The sequence below is a fragment of the Diadema antillarum genome, unplaced genomic scaffold, assembly GCF_040938485.1.
Source record: "Diadema antillarum isolate AM-2024a unplaced genomic scaffold, OU_Dant_1.0 scf00000044, whole genome shotgun sequence".
Classification (NCBI taxonomy): Eukaryota; Metazoa; Echinodermata; class Echinoidea; order Diadematoida; family Diadematidae; genus Diadema; species Diadema antillarum.
This window is the reverse complement of record NW_027270933.1, coordinates 1,567,170-1,592,425: the sequence shown is the minus strand read 5'-3', so window position 1 is coordinate 1,592,425 and position 25,256 is coordinate 1,567,170. Positions and strand designations below refer to the sequence as shown.

General features: G+C 37.5%; 1 protein-coding gene across 4 annotated transcripts in view; it reads right to left on the bottom strand.

Annotated features, from left to right (window-relative positions):
• LOC139713990 (transcriptional regulator protein Pur-beta-like) overlaps window positions 1–25,256 on the bottom strand; it is a 77,120-nt gene that overhangs the window by 43,977 nt on the left and 7,887 nt on the right. The window contains exons 2-3 of one of the 4 annotated variants that reach the window (XM_071625713.1): window positions 24,216–24,248; window positions 2,045–2,154 (exon numbers count right to left, since the gene is read on the bottom strand). In XM_071625713.1, the coding sequence (XP_071481814.1) occupies window positions 2,045–2,154; window positions 24,216–24,248 (143 nt within the window). The remainder of the gene's footprint in view (window positions 1–2,044; window positions 2,155–24,215; window positions 24,249–25,256) is intronic. The other 3 variants (XM_071625722.1, XM_071625729.1, XM_071625735.1) reach the window with 3 other exon arrangements.

Here is a 25,256-nt window from a genome sequence, read left to right as displayed (position 1 = left end):
TGTATTTTCTAACCAGAATTTCAAAATCCGCGGAAATCCGCGGATCCGCGGAGAAATCTCATGCCTGTGTATGTCGTGAAAATATTTGAAACTGTACCCTCACTACAAAGCCGATTTTGTCATCTTTCCAATCACTTCCGACAAATGAAACTGAAATGGTATAATTTTCAAATATAGTTCTTTTATGTTAGATTAGTGTAAAGTCATATAAATTTGAGTAATTTTGATTTTTATTTCATCAATTTTTTGAAAATCTTCTATTCGCACATCCCCGTGTATGTATCCCTTAATTTTGTAAGCAGGGACGGCAAAAAGTAATTACCATCATAAAGACACATATCTTCCTTTGAGAGTGACCAGTCATGATGCAATGACACATGAATCAGTTGTCTTCCTATTTGTGGGGCAGCTCCAGTTTAGCACATACTTCAAATAATTCTGAGTGGCGGCATGAAACATGGGATCAAAGGGAATGAGACTGTTGTCACTCCATTTCTCAAACCTCTTTGGTAACACCTAATCCTTCTATAATGTCAGAGCAGCGTCAGTTTCAAAGTGTTTTCAAACGGCTGACATCTGTGTCTCAAAGAAAGTCCACGCGTGTTTGACAGTGACTGGTTCTTTGATAATGCTAGATTGTAGATTGTGCACTATTTCTTTGCTTTGCATCAGACATCTAACTATGGTCATCCTTGGTAGGCTAGGCTTCCCTGGCAATAAGTCGGCACTATGGCAGTGGGCAGTGCTGACCGTTTAACCTGTTGCTTCCGAGAATTACTTGATTTCCAATTGCTACACAACAGGGGGCACCCGGTTCCCGTAGACAACGGGTTAATACAGATAACTGGACACACTGAAATTCTTCATTCTACTTTGCAGTTTGAACCCTACAGATCTTGACACCTCAGTCTCAGACGTGTAGACCTGTGTTTTTTAATCTATCCTTGACAGGATTCAAATACAGTCAACATTCCTTACGTCGACCTTGCATAAATCGAATATTCGCCTAAAGCCTGCCGCATACTATACGACTCACGACTATACCACTGACAGAATTTGGATCTGAAATTTGAAACACGTGTCTTTATTTTGGGACTATTGTGATTTATTTCGGATCCACAGTTTGTTAGTTATAAGTCATAGAATGTATAGTCGCGGCGAGCTTAAGTCAAAGGTCTTTTCAAGTCTTCTTCTGTTTATATTCTATTGATTTTAATTCCTCATGTGTCAAATTTTCTCTAAAGTCGTATCTATTTCTTCAGTCCAAAAAGATTCGACTTCAGGCAAGGTGTTGACTGTAACTTCCTTTCCTGTAATTTCATCATATTCTTTCTCAAGTTGGAAGCAGTTTATCATTCATGTAAATTAATGCACATTTTTTATCCAGAGTATACACACATTTATCTTTAAAAGTGATTGAGAATTCTGCAATCTGATTGGTCAATCCACAAAACACATTTTCCATATTTTCTGAATTCCATTGCGCCTGTTGTACTCTGTGTGTTTTGCATTGGTCATGTTGATGACATTGGAGAGCATCGTAGCTGCACGACTGCAACTGTTACAGCACTGCAGCAGTTAATTATGAAAGAAGGCACAAGTGGCGAGTACAGCAAAGCTTCTGAAATATGAATTATGTTTGGTCATCTGAAATGTGTATGAGATTCACTACAGATCTAGATCTACAAATTAAAAGATAAAATTGTCACCACCTGTTTGTTCACGGGAAATACAGGAAATTTTAACTTATTATACTATCTACAAATATAATCTAATTTATAATGTAATATATTAGGCCAAAGTATTTAATGAAATATGATTCTTACAAAATAAAGGACATACAGAATATCTATGGTCTCATGGTACATTTAATGCACCAGACCATAATCATACATATTTTCTGTATTCAATGAACGAGCAGGGGGTAAGTAATAATGTATCCATTATAAAATGCATTAAACATCGTTACGAGAACTATGCATGCCACTACGTACAAACACACACAAACAATGAAATCTTGTGAAGATGGAACGTTTGATCGCACCTCGCTTACCTCGGCAATCTTGAGGAAGCGCCCTCTCCTGTTCTGTTTGACATCGAGGTAGTACCTCTTGCTCTGTATGTGGAGGGTTTTGGTTGCCAACTCCTGGACCCCTATACAGCACAAAGGGAGTGAGAAAGCACAAAACATTTCAAATAGTTTATATTATACATATTGTACTCAGCCAGCGTCCACACTGTCAGACACATACAAAAAAGTAAAGGAAAACAATGAAAAATGAAGAAAAACCAGGAAAGTTTTAAGAACAGAAAAAAAACAAAAGAAAGGAAAATAAAAAGACAGAGGAAACATAAATACGTTTAAAGTGTATGACCTACAGAACTCCAAACTGATGATACAACTGTAAGTGTAAGTGTCACTTGTCACCTGTTTTGAAAATGTCATGAAAATTACCAATAACAAAAATAAATTGACCTCTGTCTGAAATTTGCAGAAAAAGAAGGGAAAAAAATGGGTGGCATTTCAAGTGAATTACATGCATTGAATACTGAAGATTTCTTGTTCTCATTGTTTTGATTTTCTTTCTATTTCTTTTTTCAAACAAAGCAAGAAAACAAAGTAATCCTATCCGGAAATTTAAAAAAAGTTCACATTGGTCCTGCCTCATCATCATCATCATCATCATCATCATCATCATCAAATCATCATTCATTTGAGCCCTATTCTGGTCAAATACCATCAATTATTTCGGTTGCAGAGTTATCAAAAGCCTCTAAATTGATACACTGTATTGACCCTTTAATACTTGACATCACATTCTAGAAGATTAAAGTCAATGAACCTCTCTCTCGCAAAATGGAAAATTGCTGTTTTACAGGCAGGTTTAATTGATAGATCACGTCCATTTTTTAATAGTCTTTCTCCAATATAGGATCGGCAATAATATTCACATTGAATGAGGACAAAATACATAGTTTCTGCCACAAAATTACTCTACAACTTGATGGGTTAAAGATACAGGTTTAACAGCTCTGAATTCCTGGAAGACTGGGGCCATTGGACACTCACAGAACAGAGGCTGTTCTTTCCAAAAGATGTGTGCATGTGGGGGGGGGGGGGTGGTATTTCACACTCGGCAACTGTTCCTGCCTTTCACAAGACGGATTTGCTGGTTTGCTCACTCTCAAATCAGCCAGCTGACAGTTGGGTTCACTGCTGTTTTGTCAGGCAATTTTGCGGTATCAATTCACAGTCTGCGTATTGACTTGGAGTGGTTTGGAAAAGTGCCATGCCGATCTGTACACCACTTCCTACAGGTGCTGGGGAATAGCACACTGACAATATTCTGCCCAACACGACTTCACAACCACACTTGCACAAATAATACAACCTTCACACAGCACTGAATCCTGCCACGACAAGTAGACACACACACACACACACACCTTCTGAATAGATTTTTTGGTGTGAACTGGGTCTGCCACGCTTGTTGACAAGTGACCTCAAGTAACCCTGCTGACACAAGCTGGGATAGTCAGAGACATTTGGTTTGGGATATGAAGGCAGGGAGAGGGCTACGTGGACGGCATACGTGGAAAAAAAAAAAATACTGCAATATCCAGGCTAAACCTGGCTTTGAAAATCTCACAAATTACCAAATGTCAAATACATTGTAGAAATCACATATTCACATCAGCTTGAGTATTAACTCATACAATGCTAAAGACACAAGTGCTGTTCATTATTAAAGTTGCATTGTGTGTTTATAAACTAGGCACATTTCTACATTGCATTTAAATACACAGGATGCTTTACTGCACACCTACTCGTGTGTATTTAAACATCAAAAGAAAAGGAGGCCACAAAACATTTAATGCACTTTTGAATACAAAATGAAACCAAAGAGGTATTTCAGCAAGTTCTACTTAAAATCTACATAGTAGTATGTTACATGTCCCCCTCATAAAACAATTTCATTATAAGACTAGAAGTACAAATTGTATTTCTCACTCTAAACTGTTGATAGCACAGCACAATTTTCTCACTTTGCCAGATACAATTTTAGTATAAAGTCAATGTGCCATCAAGTGATTATTAAAAAGGCAAAGTACATTTATCAAACAGAGGCCAAAGTACAAATTACAAAGCACAGCAACTGATGAATTTTGACAATTTAACTCATCATAAACCCCATTTCCTCTTTTTCTGTTTTACCTATTCAGAACCATAGGGGACTATAAATCTAACACTGTCCATACTGAGTATACATGTGTTTTTGAAATATTTATCCACCATGGCACATACTGATCAATGTAATGCAGCATTTAACAAACTTTGTTTCCTCTGTTCTGAATCAAAAGAGGCTTACTCTGAAAACATCTTTATCAGACTGAAATATCAACAAAGTTCATCTTAAATTGTTTTCAGTTGATATGACTTCACTGTCACAGAAACAGTTACAAAAACTACATTGTTGCAGTGAAGTGATAAACATTGCGCTGCTACAGTAGGAGCATTGTACATACATTGTAATTTGTATTTCTTGAAGTAGTTATTTGGAGCAACTGGTATCTGAATGGCAGTAACCCAATGTACATCTTGCTCCTCTTAAACAATATCTAAAATTTGATTTGATTTGACTTTTTATTACGGCTTTTATTTTCATTCTGATGTTGACTTTCCATGTCATATTGTAATTCTAATTCCTTTTATAACAACAACAACAACAAAACAAAAACATGTTAACTTCCTCTTTGAGACATCCTTGCCTACAGCACATTTCAATGCTGGCAAAACACACACTGCCCGAACAGCAGCATGACAATGCACAAATATTTTTAGACAATGACAGCATGTGAATCTATGGCACATGTTTCATTCACACTTTCCATTGAGCAATAACGCTCAGTGTGCATGCACAATAGAAAAGTCACATTACGCAATGAAGGCAGCACCAATGTTCTACCAGTACGATTCACATCAGCTCTATACTATTAAAGGATTGAAAATGTGTGTTGAGTCATTGAAATACAACTGCATGCAAAATTGATGTTTGTAAATTGTAGCAATGCATAGATGCAGAGTATTGACAACCAAATGGTTGCACAGATTGAGGAGTTATGGAGGATTATCAAAAGTCAGCACGTGTCCGGAATATTGTCCCATGAAACCAGGAGGACATCAAAGAATTATTCACACTCATCACTGATGCATCGTACTGGAGGAGTACGGCCACGGCAGAGTCTCAGCCCCTCCTCAATTTATGCAAGACAGCGGTGAACTGTCTATGACCCCCATCTCACTGTGTTCCTGGGGATAGTGAACTCTGTGGACTCATCCCGTAACCCAGAGACTCTGGCTCTCTCCTGCTCCCCCACTCCTCTCTCTCTCTCCCTCTCCCTCTTTCTCTCTGCGCAGTCATAGTCCTCATGAATAAATTTCCCACGTGTAGGGTATCAATGCTACGCACTAGCGATGCATAACAATCATGGCAACCCCTGTTTACAAATTTATTGATCTTAGCAAGTCAAACCTGCTCATTTTTTTTTTTTTTTTTTTACAAATTAAAACCTTTTCTTTCATTTCTTTTTCTAGGCCTCCTCTAGAAACCAAAGGTTTTAGTTTACAGGTAGTCAATATCATTATACAGTTGGAAGAAAAACTCACATGAATATTTTAAAATGAAATACAAACAAAAAATGAACAATAAACAAAACCTTCCATATAAAGGTGTAGGCCTACAAGGTGCAAATTTGTTGCTTATATATCTATTTAAATCTATCTTATTTCCTTGGTGTTTTTTTTTTTTTTTTATTGAGAGGAATGAAAACACAAAAATACAACATGATGATCAATCACTTCATTGGATACCTGTTCTCATGCCTAGCACAAAGGGATTTACACTACAAAGATCAACAAAGTGAGCAAGATACCGGTACATTTGTGCACGTTCCAAGCACATCTAACTGCTTTGTCCATTCATATCAAACATATAATGTACAGTGTATACAGACCATACCCATACTTCATAGCTCTCCTCATAAAGACTCAACCACCATCCCAGCATACTTATAGCTTCCTGCGTGTAAAGCCACTATAAAGGGATTACTCTATCAAATATCAAGTACGCTCCAAGTCGCACATTACATACAATGTACTTGTATACACTGGAGTAAATTTAAAAATGCTATGCCTAGTGATAGACAACTATAACAGTTTCTGCACACAAAATATGAGGAGACAGAGGCAACATTAGAGATATTCAAATTTGATGACCCTTGGTTCTTTTTGTTATTTCATGATTTCATAAACACAGTCGATATTGAATACTGTATGAACATGTTAGTCAATATTAAAGTAAAATCACTCCAGACTATTAAATGCTCACTTGTACATCCACCCCCAATACAAAGAATGAATGGATGTGCAACGACAGATCGACATGGCATTCTCACAGCCTCTCATTAAACTGCAAAGATCACCCAAAAATCAGCATGTACCACACATACTATCACCTCTTCACAGAAAGTTGTTTGTTTTTTCCCAAAATATCAATACTTCTTTTTTTTTTTAAGTTTATAGATCAAAAACTGTACGTCTCATCGTAGGATTTTTTTTTTTTTAGTTTATAGATCAAAAACTGTACGTCTCATCATAGGATTCAAGAGATTATACCCTGACACATACATGCAATTTAACATAAAACAACATATTGAACTTTGGACTGCTAGAGTTGTTCAAATATGCTAGGGAGAAAAAATAAAAAGGTATTTTTAGTTTGCAAAATTCATACTACACGGATGTTCTGGTTCATATTACAAGCTCTCAACATGCAGAATGCACTCAACAAGTTAAACTGGTGGAATTTGGGACAATCACAGTTTCTTGCATGTTGGTTTGTTTTTACACCATTTTGTTTTTACTTTCTTTCCTTTTTATAATCAGTAGCTCAAATGAGAGCTTATCATTACACAGTAAATTTAAATTTTGAACTTTTTCTATTCAAGTTTAATAGACTGTATTCAGAAAGTTCTGTAAACCACCAGTTCAGCTGGGGTTTGGGTCAACTGATATTTTCATTCCATATCATAAGAAGATTTATAATTCAGAGAGAAAGTCAAAGCTCACAACCACACACTAACTTTCACTATCCCATGTTCAGCCAACCACAAAGAGAACTTAAAGGGTGTGTACAGTTCTGGTTTGAGGTGAGGATTTAGCTTTTAACGTTTTGCGAGATATTCAGAAACCACTCTATGAGATGTCAAAGAGCATGCAATTCTATGGGGTATCAAAAGTTCATTTGATGAAAATCGGTTTTGAAATGGCTGTGATATCCAAAAACAAGGTGAAACAAAGAGATCCTAATAAAAGGCGTGGCCTGTCGCCTTTTATTATTATCACTTTTTGGGATATCTCAGCCATTTGAAAACCAATTTTCATCAAATAAATGTTGAATCCTTGTTAAAATTACATGCTCTTTCATGTTTCATAAGAGGGTTCTCATTATCTCACTTTTAATAGGAATGTTCAAAACATGAATCCCCACCTCAACCAGTACTGTACATTCCCTTTAATAGAAAAGCATGCACAATTGGCCACATAGATCTATACTGTGATGTTCATCTAGAGATAAAAGACTGTATGCAAAGTTCCCCAAAGCAAAACATTAATAATTCATAATCTCAGAAATGCACAATGTAATTATGCTGTTTAGTACGTCACAGATATCACCATGCAAAAAAAAAAGAGAGAAGGTAAACAAAGAAAGAAAATGGAGAATTATAGCCAACTTCAAACAAAGAGCACACACCCACTCTGCCCAATGTAGTGCCATGTGACAAAAAGACTACCACAGAGCCTGTCCTGTGTACTTTTCTTCCTTTTACATTGAGTCATTGTGAGGTCATCATTCCTTTTCCAAGAATTGGTCTAATGCAAAGCGTGTTACACTGGCTATATTGAGATCCTTTCAATGCAAACAATTATGCCAGTTGAAATACCACTGCACATTTCACAAAGGGTCAATTTCCAAGTCATATTGCAATACAACCCCCATCCACCCCCCCCCCCCCCTCCAAGACACACACACACACACACACACACACACTAAAGGACAGTTATCAATGCGCAACTACGGCTGCACAGTGTATCTGCTGCATGCTGTACAGTGTCAAATGATTCCAGACTCTCATTATAAAAGTTGCAACCCATTTCCGCATCCGGAGTCAACAAACCTTTACAGAAATCATACATTTATTATACATTGTACGCAGAAAAATACAGAAAAACAAATTGTGAGAATGTACTAGAAAGAAATCTTGTGTACTTGTAACACAATGTATAATTTAACTATGATAAATCGCATTCAACTGTGTCTTTTCAGACATAACTCCAGTTAAAATCAGAATTCCTCCTTGGTTCACTGGTTTACTGACCCCCAGACACAATGGAACTTTTTTTCCTTTTGTCCACTGTCTTTTTACCCATTTTACACGGGGTAAATGTCAATGTGCTTGCCTTCTAGATGGTGTGCCAATGGAATTTCTTTTGTCTGAATAGTCTCTCCAATATACTCCAATCAAAACTTGGTAACAGCATCAAAATGGTACTGAGAAAAGGTTACCCCCCCCCCTCCTCCATGGATGATGGCTACTCCTGATTCTTATACTGTATGTATGGTAAAATGAAAGGGATATTGCAGTCAAAAGGCTGTCCTTTTGAATTACTGTAAAGGCACATCTTTACTGAGTCTAAGTTTTAGTGAATTGGGACATCCCAATGATTTCATGTGTTGTGAAATTTTCAATCATGGAGTACAGGACTGAATGGAGAAATGTATGCGCGCATTCATGTTGGGATCAGAGTCAATATTTTCCTGTGTCTTTAGATTCGCGAACAGCATGTGACGTGCGAACTCCTTGAAAATAAAAATCTCACAAAACATTTGCCGTATACAGTACATTGTAGCATTAAAACATCTTTAAATTCATGTGTAAATTCATGTGTGCATTCTGTCAGTGTGTTATTTCACAAAATATGTTCTCACAGCGACATTGCACACAGAGCTCATAACGTACATTGTGTATGGTCACAAATTCGTGCTGGGAATTCTCATCCTTGGGACTCGATATGTTTTTGTAGTCTGAAAGGTACACACAGAAATGCACTGTTGATAATGAACAGAATTCATCCTGTTTAATGTGCTGTTCAACAAGTAACCAACAGATCTTTGGTTTCAGCTAAACATGTACTGCCAATGCCCTCAAGAGATTTAAACCTCTCTGTCTCTTCAAAATCACAACATAAGAAACCCAGAGATTCAAATAACATTAAAAAAAAATGTGTCATAGATATTACCAAGTGTCTTGAACAAAGTAAGACTTTGACCTTTAACAAGGACACACACACACACAGTATATACACACACACACACACACACACACGAACAAATGCACTCTAACTATTATCTTAAAAATCTTGCAAATGAATACGGGTACACGTGATACACACACACACACAAAGAACTTCATAGATCTATTCCGGTTGTCATCTAACCACAGAGAGTAGCGTTTGCCAAACCTTTAAAACCACCAAATCAAGTGTTTTGTTTTATTTAGTTTTTTTCTTTGATCTTTTTTTTTCTGTTTGGTAGGAGAAGAACGTCAGTAGACAGTTTACTAGAGAGCATCACCAATCAATTACATGTAGTGGGCTGTATATAACTGAGTGTCATAGTGCAAGTACACTGTAGTACTGTAAACCAGAAATTTTGTGCGCATAAAACTTGAGCAAATTTAGTGAGGGCCAAGATTTGCGACAGTAAAGTGCACATGAATGTTTTTGTACACGTTACATTGAATGCCAGTGGCAATTTCGCGAAAGTTTCGTGCTGGGAAAAAGGTCTTCGTCTCCTGTTCGTGACAGTTTCATGCCACAAATATTTCTGGTTTTACAGTAGTGTTTGCTAGCATCCCCCTATGGCAGACAGCTCAACTCATCAAATCAATTCGATACATCACTGCACTGTACAATTGTGCCTACAAATAGTACCTCGTGTGGCCCAGTGACGAGCAAGACCTGTGCGTATCGAACATACAACGTACATGTAGGCCTGTAATACCCTACCTGTGAAGTTAAGTTTAAATGTTGGGTAAAAATAGAATAGATGTACTCAAAAAGGAAAGTGTACTGTATACATTAGGGCTATTAGTGGTAGGCTTAAGCTCACTTTGAGACTCATTTGGCTTTTTATACTCAGATACTGTATCAATGACACACATACTTTTGCAGTTCTGGAAAGTGGTGATGTGAGTGGTTTCTATGTAAATCTCTGAGGCTCAAAGTTGGTATAATGCACTTGTCAATTGTAGTCCCGGCCCCTGGGTACCCGGGGATGGCCGGGACTTGCATCACACTTGCAATTTTGGGATGTTACACCACCCGGCCAAGTCCCGGCCAAGTCTCCGACCGGTCGGGCAAAATTTTCACGGAAATCCCCCGGTAACTCCCCGGCAGGCCGGGCAAAATTGAAGTTGAAATCCCCGGCCAATTCCCCGACAGTCCGGGCAATATTTGTGCCGAAATCCCCGGTCAAGTCCCCGACAAGCCGGGTATATTTGCATAGAAATCCCCGGCCAAGTCCCGACCCTCAAGGCCCGGTCACACTGCCCAATAGTCGCGTAAAAGTTTGCATGAATCACGCAAGAAATTTGGTTGTGCGTGCTTGTCCGTTGAGAATTTTCGCTGATTTACGCGATGAAAATCACCGATGAATTGCGGAAATATCACTAAAAAATCACTTAACCACGCACTTTCAGCGCATAGGCACGCAAAGGCCCCATAAAGGGCGAATTCGTGGTTGTGCGCGACGACTAAGGTCCACGGAAGATCACGTATAATCTGCACTTCATCACAATGAATTGCGTATGAATCGCGCATGATTTGCACATGAACGTGGTAGTGGCAACATTTTCGCAAACGATCACTGATATTCCACGCATATTTCGCCCGTTTTTCGCGTAAGAACAACGCAAACTACGCAAAAATTATGTAAATTGTCAGCAGATATGCGCCGGATCGGCGCTTTACGCAATTCCGGGTTTTGAGGAGCTCAAAACTCGGCTTCGCGTAAAAGTTTACGCATTATTGCGCAGTTTTATGTCATTTTTCGCGTAGTTTGCGTGGTTCTCACGCGAACAATGCGCGAAATATGCGTGGAATATCAGCGATTGTTTGCGAAAATGTTGCCGCTATCGCGTTCACCAACGACTCTCCACTGACGATTAGCAGACATAAATAATGACGCATGTTTTGCGCTTGTAACACCTACGTATCACTGAAAATCACTGAAAAAAAAATATTGGCGTAGGCCTATGTATCTCTAACAGAACACGCAAATAAACGCATGTAATACTTACGAAATACTGATCGATGAATCACAAAATGTATCACTAACAACTCACGTATGATTGTGGCGCTATATTTTTGCGTGATCTTTCCGTAGTTCTTGCGCAATTCATCGGTGATTTTTCATTGCATAAATCAGCGAAAATGGTCAAATTCTCGACGGACAAGCACGCAAAACCAAATTTCTTACATAATTTTAATATGCGATTACGCAACTTTTGCGCATGGAATCGTGTAAAGCGCCGATCCGGCGCACATCCGAGGACAATACGATCGAAGGTTCCACGTCAGAAAAATTCATGAAATGCGCAAATCGCGCATGTTTCGCGCTAGGCTCTATTTTACTTTTCTTATGTGATTCATGCGTTTACGCGACTTTTGGGCAATGTTGCCGAGTCATCAATAGCGGGGAATTGCTAGTTAAGCGAAATAATTTATGGTTGCATTACCGTACTGGAAATGGTACAAGTCGTGGTCAACTCTCAAGCAAAATCTGGCTCAATCCCGGCAAAAATTCCTGCCCCAAATGCCTGCCATTTGGTTGGAGCGAATTTCCCCCGACAAGCCCTGGTTTATTCCCCACCCACCGGGGCAAAATAAGTGAATCTCCCCCGACAAAGCCCGGCCCATTCCCCGACCCACCGGGGCAAAATAATTGAATTTCCCTCGACAACATCCCGGTACATCCCCGGCCCACCGGGGCAAATTAAGTGAATTTCCCCCTACAAAGCCCGGTCTATTCCCGACCCACCCGGGCGAAAAAAATGCTGAAATCCCCGCTCAATTTGGTTGCAAGTCCCGGCCATCCCCGGGTACCCATGGGCCGGGACTACAATTGACAAGTGCATAATGAACTTTACACGTAGACGCATGGCACCCTTGTACCGACAGCTTTATCACAAAGAGAGATGGTACTTCATTTTTATGCTTTATACAGTACTACATGCAGTGTAGCAAAAACATGTGTGAATACTCTAGTTGACTGAAAAAAAAATATACTGTAAACTCAATATTTTCGCGCGATTAATTTTTCGCGCTGAGCGGCTCGAAAACGTATTCGCGGGTTCTTAAATTCGCGCTCCGCAGCAGGTTACTTTACTGTAGTACACATTCACTGCTTTCATCCAAAGCCTCTGCTACGTAGCTTGCTATGCCAGCGTACGACAAGGGACGTAGCGAGCGGCTCGACTGCGAGTACAAGCACTCAAATACGTAGTACAGCTGTGACTCTAGTACCGTAGTCACGGGGGACTGTAGCATCGATGCGTGCGGTGCACACATGCATGCTACAGTACACAGCAATCTAGGGTATCGTCTCTTCGCACAGTACTAGTAGCGTAAACATGCCTGTACATTGTACTACGTAGCAGTATCATCGATGAAGCGCACACAATTCATCCCGTTCAAAATGTGCGTAGAAAATTGTGACGATATATTCGCGCGTTTTTGAATTCGCGCTAGCCGAGCGTAGCGCGAAATCCGCGAAAATTAATGTACCGCGAAAATTTCCACGTTAACAGTAGTATAAAGGATGAGATAAAGCAGCAGACATGCAACAATACAGATTATTTCTTGAATTAAATTTATGATCGCCATCACCATTACCATCACAATTATGAAAAGACATTTTATACAGCTGTACAACTACAATTGTGGAGGTGTCGTGGCTGAGTGGTTGAGTGCCCGTCTCTGAATGACATGAGCATGGTATGGGTTCGTTGGTTCAAGCCCCTGCAAAGCCCAACATGTTTGCACTTCAGCATTGTCCACATTGCTGCTCTCCACCCGGGAGTATATGTAAATGGGTACCCAGTAGGAGGGAATGTTTATGTTGGTTGATCAACATGTGCGCACCTGTAAAACAGCTGGAATGTTCCCTTGGGAGTTGAGAGTGAACACTGTCAGTGCTGGTGGGAAATAGTGCATCTAGTGACCGGGGTAATGATAGTCTGTATTTTTTTTTTTAAAGCGCATTCAGATACCTATAACAAGTGTTAAATGCGCCATATAAAAACTAGCTATTATCATCATGATTATCATTATTATTACTAAAATTACAATTTTGTATGCTGGCTGTTGTATGTTGGTGTCACTGGTGCACTGTTTTTGAAACTGTCAGCTTCACAAGCCTGTCTTCTTGTAGTTCTTATTATTTGTATCTTTTTTTTCATAAGTTTCACATACATTTTAGCAAATTTGGCATGAACATTTGAAAACACCACAATGTGTACAGTAGACAAGAAAGACTTTCTTTTGTAGAAGAAGGATAGATTAGTATGAAATAGCCAAAACAGGTTTCTATACCCACTATCAAAATATTTCCCCAATCGCAAGACCAAGTCATCGGGGAATTACACATAATACAGGGCATATCATTATGATGCATAGCAAATTCATTGTATGCACACCATCTTACATTTATCTCAGTTTCATATAAAGCTGATTCAATTTAACAAAAAATATCAAAAAAAAAGAACAAGAACACAATCCAACGTACAAGAAGTGAATGTGAAAGTGATCATGAGAGATATTTGAACAGCACTGAATATGTAACGCTCACACTTTCACTTCTCTTGTGAGATTACCCTAGACGCAGGAAATGTCAAAAAGCATGCACACTTTTCTTTTCTTCAGCCAACTCCACCCCATCCCTTGAATCCTCACGCCCACCCAGCCCTACTCCCTTTACCCCTGGATGATGACAATACCCAACACTATGGCTGGTACACAAGACAGCCAAGAAGAGTCCTGGTGAAATTACTGAGGGGGGCTCCACGGGTATCCTGTCGGATTTGAGGTGAACAGACCTAACAGGGTTGACCCTTACATCCTAAATATGTCAAGGGCACTTAATAAACGAGGCAGTTGTTCTCTTGGCAACTCTAACTTTCCATGAGTCACCCCCACTTCCAGAGAGCGCCCGTACAACTTCCTCATCTATTAATAACGACAAAGAATGCAATCTAAGTGCCTACGTCACCAAACTTTGAATGGCCACCAGTATTGAATGCTGCTAAAGATAGTTCTTTCAGTTTCATATTTGAAGATGCCCACGATTGTACACTGCACCTACTTGGGTATCCCCCTGAAAGGGAGTCTGACGTTTTCTGTCCTTCTGAAGCATCATACTTTAACCTACATATCTGATAAGTCATCAAAGCTGGCGACTTACGGGCTGTAGTCAGCATCAAATACGATGGCAAACCTTTGGAGAACCATTTTTACAATGAGACTGACACCTTCCTATTTTTCTTGATCTTTTAAAAACATGGGCCTACATAGTAAATATACACAAATACACACATATATTGTACAAACACAACCAACAACAAAAAAATACTTTCATATCTCATCTACAGTGTACTTGTAAATAAATGGTATGAAGCTTCTTCCCCATACCAGTTTTGATGAGTATAAAATCCATGTCACCACTGCATCAAACCATAAAAGGAATCACTCTGTTTCCTCATTCATCAAAACGTGTCTTATAAATCATTTCTCCAGAAACATGAGTACTGGTTGTAGTTGTACTTGTAAACTACACCTTGTATGGAATAAAATTGTAATCTAGCAGTTCTAAACATCACAGAAACCAGAGATAAATCACATGGCATTCGTAAGGAATTTATTTTTGTTTGTTTGTATTTTTTTCAATGAAAATCATATTTCATTTCATTGCAATAACAGCCCTATTAAACTTTATAAACGTATATAAAATACATTTATTCATTACTTTTTTTGAAATACAAAGCAATAGTATACATGTATGTAGTGTGACTGTGACATAAACAAGTACTTGTGTGATACTTCACAAGTTTTGGGTGTACAGTGGATCTGTTTTACACTTCTTCTGGCAGATACATGAAGATTTGAAAGACCTTGCATTTAACTGTACACTGCACTTCAGAAATCCCCTGAACAAATGCAAAGGTTCATCAAATTTCAGGATTTTATCACAAAATGAATGGTAATCAATGTCTGCAGCTAAACTGAAATGTCCAATGCAACCAATGCTTCTACAGGTCTTAACAAAAAAGTACCTCATATTAAATGGTCCTGAATATACAGTGTTTTAAGTTGTTATAATGAGCAATTCACTATACACAAACACACACTACTGTTATAGCTCCAATGAAGATGATTATGACTACCTGAATATTAGTAATATTCAAAGTCATTAACAGCATTGGCTTTTCTTTATGATTTGCTGCAAATTAAGACCAGCCTCAGCCACATGGCCATGATTTAACAACAAATTATAAGGAGAAAAAAGAAAACAAGAAAAGTAATTGTGACCCGCTACAACAAAAGGATCCTAAAGTCGCTGACGGGTGAGCCGAGCATGGCACGGAAAAATGCTATTTTCAGGCCTTTCCTGTGATCATTTAGCTTCGAAATTTCGGCAGATGATAGAAGATACTGGTTAATAGACTACAAAATTATGTTAAAAACAGAAATTCGAACGTTTTGACAGACTTTGGTGAGCTAACTTCAAACTCGATTTTCTCGGCTCACCCGTCAGCGACTTTAGGATCCTTTTGTTGCAGCGGGTCACAATTTGTTTCACCTCTTAATTGGCTATATTGTGATTTTATTGAATGCATCACTTGGTATTCCCCATTTTAAAAGTTGTATCATGACTTGATTTTATCAACTACAATCATCTTCTGCAAGGTGAAGAAAATTCAGATTCAAATTCAGAACTCTTCATTACTGGTCCATTCAATTTCCACTGGCACAATGACTACAATTAACCACGTACAAAGGAAATGATTGAAGTCGACCAGCATTTCAATCCAGTTTACTGCTCATACAAAGTAAAGTGGTAGACAACAAAGGCCCCTGTTTTTGGCTGGCCTGCAAATGCAACCTCAAGAGGACCTTTAAAGCACACATATCCAATACCCAAAGTGGTCATCAAAAAAGTTCTTTACATTTACTCACTGCTCTGCTGTTTCACTTTGTTCAAGTCAATGTACAAACTGTAAAATTCTCCCTTGGCATACTTGTTATTCTCTTTTCTCTTCAATTTATGATTTGCACTGTCCCTACATCCGCAGACAACAAGGCTCATAATGAGTTAATGTTTCTCTTTACTTCTCACCTTTTCCACTTTGTCTGCAAAATGCCATGACCCCAGGTGATGGCTGTCTCAAGCCACGACTTTGAAACATGTGGTCTCATTAGTCGAGTAAAAAATGTCTTGTTTGGGGGATTCTAAGTATTTGTTCGTGTCAGTCTCTGCTCCTTTAATGAGTGACCAAAGACTTCCTTCAGTCCTGTAAATGATCATTTGACATTATTCTCATTAAATATGCTATGACAAGTCGGCCAGACAAGAGATCGTAAGGTCTGTGTCTGCGCTAGCCTACATAAAGGCTAATAAGACATAGTGTCCTGTCCATCCTTTGCTTTGTTGAGACACCTAATACCCCATGGTGCTCTGCATTCTTGCGGTTGAGGTTCTCTACATTTCCAATTAATGTCAGGGAGAAGAATGTGTATAAAATGTACTCATCCAATGCCATGAGGAGGGGAAAAAGAAAGGGAAAGAGAGCAAGGATGGGCAAAAGGGGGGTGGGGTGGGGACTGGAAGGTGGGGAAAGAAGCCATAGTCTCATTTGTACAGCTGCTTCTTCCCTGACTCATGTAGCTTGCCTATAATCTAACAAAGCCTAATTCAGGCTTCAAAACGAAAGTAATTCAACGTGTGGTTTACTAGATATGCTTCCAGAAAACCACATTTTTGAACAAGGAGCAGCAGAAATTAGAAGAAAAATTGGGGGGGGGGGGGGATCCAAATGCGAAGACAAATGCAGCCATCTGACAGCAGTGCTTGGTGGTGGAGCAGATTGAAAAAAAAAAAGTAGAGATGAAGTGAGTAGCAGGCCATTTTCTCTTCTGTATTAACCACAATGTTCCATTACTTCCAAAGCACACACTGACTTTTTTTCTTCTTTTTTTTTCTTATAAAGGCCACCTCTGAAGGGAAAATAATCCCCCTGACATACGGCACAGCATATCAGCCACATCTCATACACAGGATTTTCTTTGTTAGATTGGCAGACACCACTACTGCACATCAAGACCTCAAAAAACACAAAAGAAAATAACCTCTGGTGGGAATAATAAAAGTGCATGGCTTATTAACATTCTTCCTTTTTTTACCATTATAATCAGAGCTCAATGACAAAAAAAAAGAAAGAAACGAGAGTATTTTTAAGAGAAGACAAAGACACACACACACACACACACACACACACACACACAAACTTTCAAAAAAAGGTCTAGAAGCAAGTCTGCATGGGAGCTAACTGCAGAACAAGTCACACCATGAGAACATTTGACATTACATCAATTTTCAGAATTACAACGTACATAGTACATTCAGTACAGATAGGAAGTGAGTCCTCTATCATCAAACCATGTCAAAGGATTGTGATAGCCTTTCCTAACCATTGTGAGCAATATGAATTATATTTACATTGTATTTAAATAAAATTGGCTTAAATGGAATAAAAAAGAAAAGTTTAATATATTGTATCAACCAAACATTTCAGAGCCAAAAAGTTCATAAGAAATGACTTCATAATCTCTTAACACAGCATCATATACCACCTTTTAGACAAGCAACTTTGACTATTTGTTTTTGTTTAAACAAATATAAAAACTTCTTCCAAGTAAATCTGTATGTTTTGAAGTCCACTGAACATTAAAGGACAAGTTCACCTTTATAAACATAAGGATTGAGAGAATGTAGCAATATTAGTAGAACACATCATTGAAAGTTTGAGGAAAATCAGACAATCCGTTCAAAAGTTATGAATTTTTAATTTTTTTGTGCAGCAACCGCTGGATGAGAAGACTACTGCAGTGTATGAATAACTTGCGTACAACAATATAAGGAAAATATAAAGAGAATTTCACAAAATTCCATCTTTTGAAAAAAGTACACATTCCCCTGACTCGTTACCGACAAATGTTATGGGCAATATTATTCCCCCTGCCTTTAGAAAGAGGCAAGTCAAGAGCTCTTTTATTATGCGAAAAAAGTGAAAATATGTTGAATTTTCTTTTACATTTTCTTTATACTGTTGTACGCATATGACTCACAAGCTGTAGTAGTCTCCTCATCCAGCGGTTCCAACACAAAAATTTTAAAAATTCATAACTTTTGCATCGATTGTCCAATTTTCCTCAAACTTTCACTGATGTGTTATATTGTTGCATTCTCTCAATCCTTATGTTTATGAAGGTGAACTTGTCCTTTAAATGCCAAAAAAAAAAAGACGCTGAAAACTAAATGTACAAGTAGAATGCATGTTTATGAAAATGAATTTAAAGAAAGTACAATGTAGGCAGCAATGGTGCTACATTTCATTAATAACCAGTCAATGATAGGGCAACAATCATCAAAAACATTGTAGGCCTATTGCTCTTCTAAATTTCCATCCATATTGTCCTTTGCCGTGTTGTGATTGTGGTCATATGGAAATTGGGAGAATTTATCTACTTTTAACACTTTCTTCTTCTTCTTCTCCTTCTTCTTCTTCTTACTTCTACTTTTCTTCTTCTTCTACTCTTCCTCCTAATAATAATAATTCATAAAGAAAGTTTACACTATGAAAGTCCCATAGAGTGCTTGCTATAGGCCTACAATTGTAGTAGAAGGTGAACATACAACCTTGTAGCAAAGTTGAATGTAACAGCCAGTGAAAAGTGCCTTTCTCATCATGCCCTCTTTGTGTTTGAGCAGTATTAAAACAATCTATAAAGGGGGTTGTCCTTAAAACCAGGACACCCTATGGTTCTCTTCAATTTGAACAACTGCATCAAAGATCGGTAATGCAGTATCATACTCTTTTCATAGGAGTTTGAACACAAGATGCCAATAGAAATGGAATTCAATACTCTATCATTTAATAGATAATGTTCACTGCACCTTTAATAATACATGTACTTTTCACATTCTCAACAACCATAATATGTAAACTTGATATCTAGATGATTATTGACTTTCATCATGCAACTGCCAGCATATACATTGTAAGTTTTATTTTTCTGAAGGAAAATACAGAAATTCATTCAGTGAAACTCAAAACATTACATCATTAGGCATGTTGAAACAAGAAAAGGAGAATATTTTTATTTTTTTGCTTTGATTGTTTTAATTTTATGTATGATTTGTTTTTGAAAATCAAAAAAAAAAAAATTCCAAACTTATTTTTCACAATGTGATGATGAAAAAAAAAGAAAAAAAAAAAAGAAAAGGAGAAAGCCACCACACAGGAACACAAATGTGCATTTTTCACATAACTTTCCACTTCTTTGGCCAACACATTGCATGTACGCTTCTTCTGATTAACTTAGAAAGCCCATCACATCCAGTACCAATACTAAATCACACATTAATTTAAAAAAGGAGAAACAAATATTTCTAAACATCTCTTTAACACAAAATACTATGCCTGTCTCAAATTTTAAAAACTTCTCTTTAATGTTAACACGTCTGTCTCAAGAGGAGATAATTTTATAATTATCAGCATCTTCCTAGTACATTTAATGCAACAAGAATTTACACCACGCTTCTATGCTATGCCACATTCACGCAGGCATGCAGAATGTTGTGAATTATTTTGAAAAGGGAGTAATACGAAAACAAGGATCATGAATATTTCGTTTCTTCCACACAGAACGAAAAAGTTTTGTGTTCTCCATGCACATTTTATCTTTATATTTCTTTTCTCTTATCCTTCCATTTCTATTCCTTCTTTTTTTTCCTTTAACTTTATTTTCACTTCCTTGCTCTTTGTTTTTTATGATAGCTAAAATCAAGACTCCTTGCTCAAGTTTACATCCTGTGCACTGGCCAGGCAAGGTGGGTGGATGCGCCCTGTCTCTGTCGTAGAGTTTGTAGAAAAACTCAATTGTTGACAGGTGGCCCCTTTGTTATCATGAATTGAATTACAAGCAGAATGATTCATAAGCTGGATTCTCTATGTATTGAGCAAAGCCCCCCCCCCCCCTCAAAAAAAAAGAAAAAAGAAGAAGTCTGTGGAAAACACAGGCAAACTTTATTTCTATTCACTTCAAAAACCAGTGTGAACGCACTCACATACAGACAATTGGGCCACAAGTGTGAATTCAGGCACATCATGACAATCAAATGCCAGTTTAAGTCCCTGTCTCCGCTGCATATTTGAACAGAGAAAATATTTGTCTAGATATGTGTAGGCTTACAGTACATATAGATGGGGGAAGAGGGGGAGAGAGGGAGGAATAGGGTAGAGGGAGAATGGCACTATAAATCCAGAAACATTTACGGCATGAAACTTTTTCAAATTGGAGCAGAAGGCTGTTTTCGTGGCATAAAACTTATTGCAAAATTGCCCCCTAGTTGGCATTCAATGCAATGCGCTGACAAACACTTTTCCAGGAATTTTAATTTTGCAAATCTTGACTCCTTGCAAAATTTACCAATACTACAATTTGTACATGCACATGAAAATGTTTGGGTTAACAGTAATCCCTGTAAAATAAATTGCAAACATTCTCAGGGATCAATATTTAACTATATTTCTCTGGTGGCCCATTTGGGCCATTAAAATCTTTTAATCTGAAATTTTTGTGGCACCCAAAACAAATGTAGTGGTCAGCAGTAAAAGTAAATATGAACATTAATTTTTAATTTCAACTGCCTGATCAAGATAACCTTTTAGGAAATCTGGTGGCCCAACATCCATTTTCAGCCGCCCTGAGCCACTGGGCCTCAGCTCATGTCGAGACCTGATTCTTTGCCAATGCAGAGCCAGGCTCATAACTTCCCACCTCCCTGTTGCAACACAGCATTCAGTGTACACCGTACACTGAAATAAACCAACCATGGCTGTGCCTCAGCTGTGCAAGAACTGATGAGCCGAGAGCATTCTTGTATTAAATCCCATGGACATTAACCTACATTGTACAATACTGCTACATGTAAATGTCTAGAGCTGTACAACAGAGCCTTCCTGTAAAAGATGTGACACTAAGTTGTGATTTGATATCAGAATCATATTTGCAATTTCATTTCTATGATATAGTCCATTGGATTGTGAGTTTCATCAATTGGATTTGGGAGTATGAAAATAAATTTCAGCTCATACTATTCATACCTGTCTAGATCATATTGCACTCTCATCTGTATGTTGTCTGCCAGATAAGTGGTGGAAATTACCTTTTTCTGTCTCTCTTCTCTCTGATAAACACTGTAGGTCTAAATCATAATTCCCCTATAAACATGAAATAATGACATTTTCATTTTTCATATGCCATTGTTTAATATGCCGATGCAAGATATTTGCTTTGGAAACATGGCATGCAACGTTTAAGAGCAATATTGTAACTTTTCAGAAGTGCTTTCCCCCCCCCATGGAAAAAAAAAGTACTGCCGTTTGTATTGAAAGAAACATCAACAGTCCTGACATTATTCAAATAAATATGATCGTAACATTGTCATTACCAACATTGTGCTCTGCAATGTGTGGCAGGATGAAACTAAAACAGGATTCTTTTTCTTTTATTTGACTTGTTTATTGAGGTTGTAAACCATACGTTTGGATTGATTTTATTTCCTCAGCAAGGTAACACAGACATATTTTCTTTTTCTACAACAAACATGTACTTCTTTTCTTCTTTCTTTCTTTCTTTCTTCTTCTGAGCACACAGAACTCACTGGTTTCATCTTAATCCATAATGAAACACTTTCTACATCAAGGATACAACACATCTTTGGTCAGCTAGCAGCTCTCATATAGTGTAGGTAATATTCAATGCAATGTTTGATACGGTGAAACTCTCCAAATAATTACCACCAAACTGCACATTGCTGTCTGTATGAGTCACTGAGTGTTTTTGACAGAATATCATAGACTACAACATTCTAGCAAAGCTACAACATGTACTGTATACACCATACCTTTAATAGCGAGTCTAAATTTTCGCGAATCGGGACTTCCCGACGATTTCACCAGTGGTTAAATCCGCGATCATGGAGTACTGTACTGGACAACGTACAGTTGTAAGTGTGTGGCACGTTCATATCGGGATCAGAGTCATTATTTTTGTGTGTCTTTAATTTCGCGAATAGCATCTGACTCACAAAATTCACGAAAACAAAAATGTATTTGGTGTATGTACAATACTTCAAAATAAAATACTGACATTAAAAGAAAAAAAAAATGCTAGAAAACTTAACTGATGAAAATCCCTGCAACAAAGTAGAAAAGACAGAGAGAGATACAGCCACCAAATACCCACTATCCTGTTAAATCTTTTGCACTGGACAACTAATAAAATTAGTCTTGTTATCATCTTTACTTTAATTGTACACAATTACAGGAACTGCACAATCTAACAAAGTACTACTGGACACAATGATGAAATTCAACTGACATGACACTTCTTTTTTTACATTCTGGAAAGTATGCATAGCGTTTTAAGAGGAGGCAGGAGGATTAGAATTGATAGAACCCATGATAATGCCAGTTACAAGAGTGCTGATGTACAACTTAATATCACAAACATACATGTTTAATTGTACAGTGAGGCTGTTCCTGCTGAAGAATGGTCTACACTCTCCATTGCACATACTGGGCTACATTGTAGCCACTGTACAGTGTACACTGCAGCACCCATTCTGAGGAACTCCTGTGTGACAAGACACCAACACTCTCTTTCACACAGCGTGCAATGGACAAGATGTGCAGGGCAATGATGTGATACATATTGCGCAATATCCTGAAACAGTAATGGGACTGACATCTGCAGTGCCTTGGAAGCAGTCAGGTAAAAGTACATGTGCTTTCATGTGTCAAAAAACAGCACAGGATGTCAACCACAGTCAAACATGCACATTTACTGCTTCATAACTAGAGTTTCATCAATTAATTTATCTGCCATTATGCAGACCAAACACTTCATCTTTTATAGTTGAACAGTCATGTTTCTAGCTACCATTTTAAATACTAGTGATGAAAAATAGTCATTTGCAAGCATTATAATCACTACTCAGTAACTGTACGTGTAAATAATATTTCCTCTTGTTTGAAATCATTTTAAAATTGTTGCTCTCAGGTAGCAAAAATTGCATGTGCCATGCGAAGGAAATTTCACCAGCTTTAAAGGGGATTTTATAATATACTCAACCATTGATCTATGACTGTGACATCATTGAAATATGGCTGGGATGAGATTTATCATCTCATTCACAGTTCCAATTACAAATGAGAAGAGCATTATTGTATAAATTTATAGCCCATGATAACATTATCTTTACAGTAGTTAGTATGGTACTCTTTATTTAGTGGATGGCAAAAATAGTATGCAGTGATCTTATGGGATAACACCAAATAACCAGTAAGTCTAGATACCACATTCATGTACTATACGCAGGATGTTTCAATATTTTGCCAGCTTACCAAGGGAAACAAAGAAACAAAATCAACATGCAATCATCATAAGATTCACACAGAGAAATGCAAAACAGGAAATGTCACATGTCCTGTTAATGTGAATTTATATATTCAATATCACATTTCAGGTTTAAAGGTGATGCAACATATGTTAGAAAACCATGAATCCAATCCAATGTGTAGGCATTCAATGACCAATGAAAATATACACAATGTCACTTGCAGCATACTGATAAAATGATGTATCTACATCAAACTGGCAATCTTTAAAAATTATATGTTCATGGTTAGTAGCAGTGGCCATGGTAATATACACATATTGTACAAAGATTTGAGGCTAATGAGAGACCAACCTGAATCGGCAGTTGCGGAGCTTTCATCCACTCCTATAGACAAAATGAACAAATTTTAAAATTTCTTTTAATAGCGAATCCTGTATACCAGCACTTGAACAGTTCTGACACCGTAGAGTCATGAATCTTGCAAGATACATTGTAAGTGTAAGATAAAAGACGTTATCATCACACGAAATACATTCCCTCAGAAATTCATAGGTGTTTACATGCAACAGCAGCACTTTTAAAAATAAATCACATCATACACCATTATACTTGTATGCTGCTAACAGGTATTCTTTTTCCTTTGTTTGTCTTGTTTTGTTGTTTGTTTGTTTTTTACTCCTTTGTCTACCTCTATTGTTCTGTCCAATCATGCACTCTATTTGCATAGGACACGAAGGAATGCTGTGCCCAAAACAACTTGGCCTCTTCTGCAATGGTACGGTAATCATACAATTATCATTAATAATAACAATAATAATAATGATAATAATAATAATAATAATAATAATAATAATAATAATAATAATAATAATAATAATAATAATAATACAATAACAATAATGATAACAATAAAATAATAACAATAACAACAATAATAATAATAATGATAGATAGATAAATAGAATAAGAAAGACACCAGCTCACTCAATTGAGAGGCCCTCATAAAAATGAAACAGATTTTGTGCATAATGCACTTTCATTGACTGTAGTGGTAACCCTTGAACCTTTTGCAGTGTATTTTGGCAATTTTGTTTGAAGATGGTGCTCAATAGAGATCATAATATTAAAGCAAAGTTATGATGCAGCATTTTACAGACATTGCAAATAAGAGCATGACTGCTTTGAATACAAAAAGGTAACACAAATTGTCTGTACACCACAATACAAAAACTGTGTTTGATATCTTAAGTATTTAGAGTGGATGTTTGGCATACAATAGGAAAATGCTGAAAACATAATCACTTCAATTGTATGAAACACTTTTCCCTTTTCAAGACATGAAATTCACATATATTTTGCTGATCAATACAAGTCCACAATCTTCTACTTGGA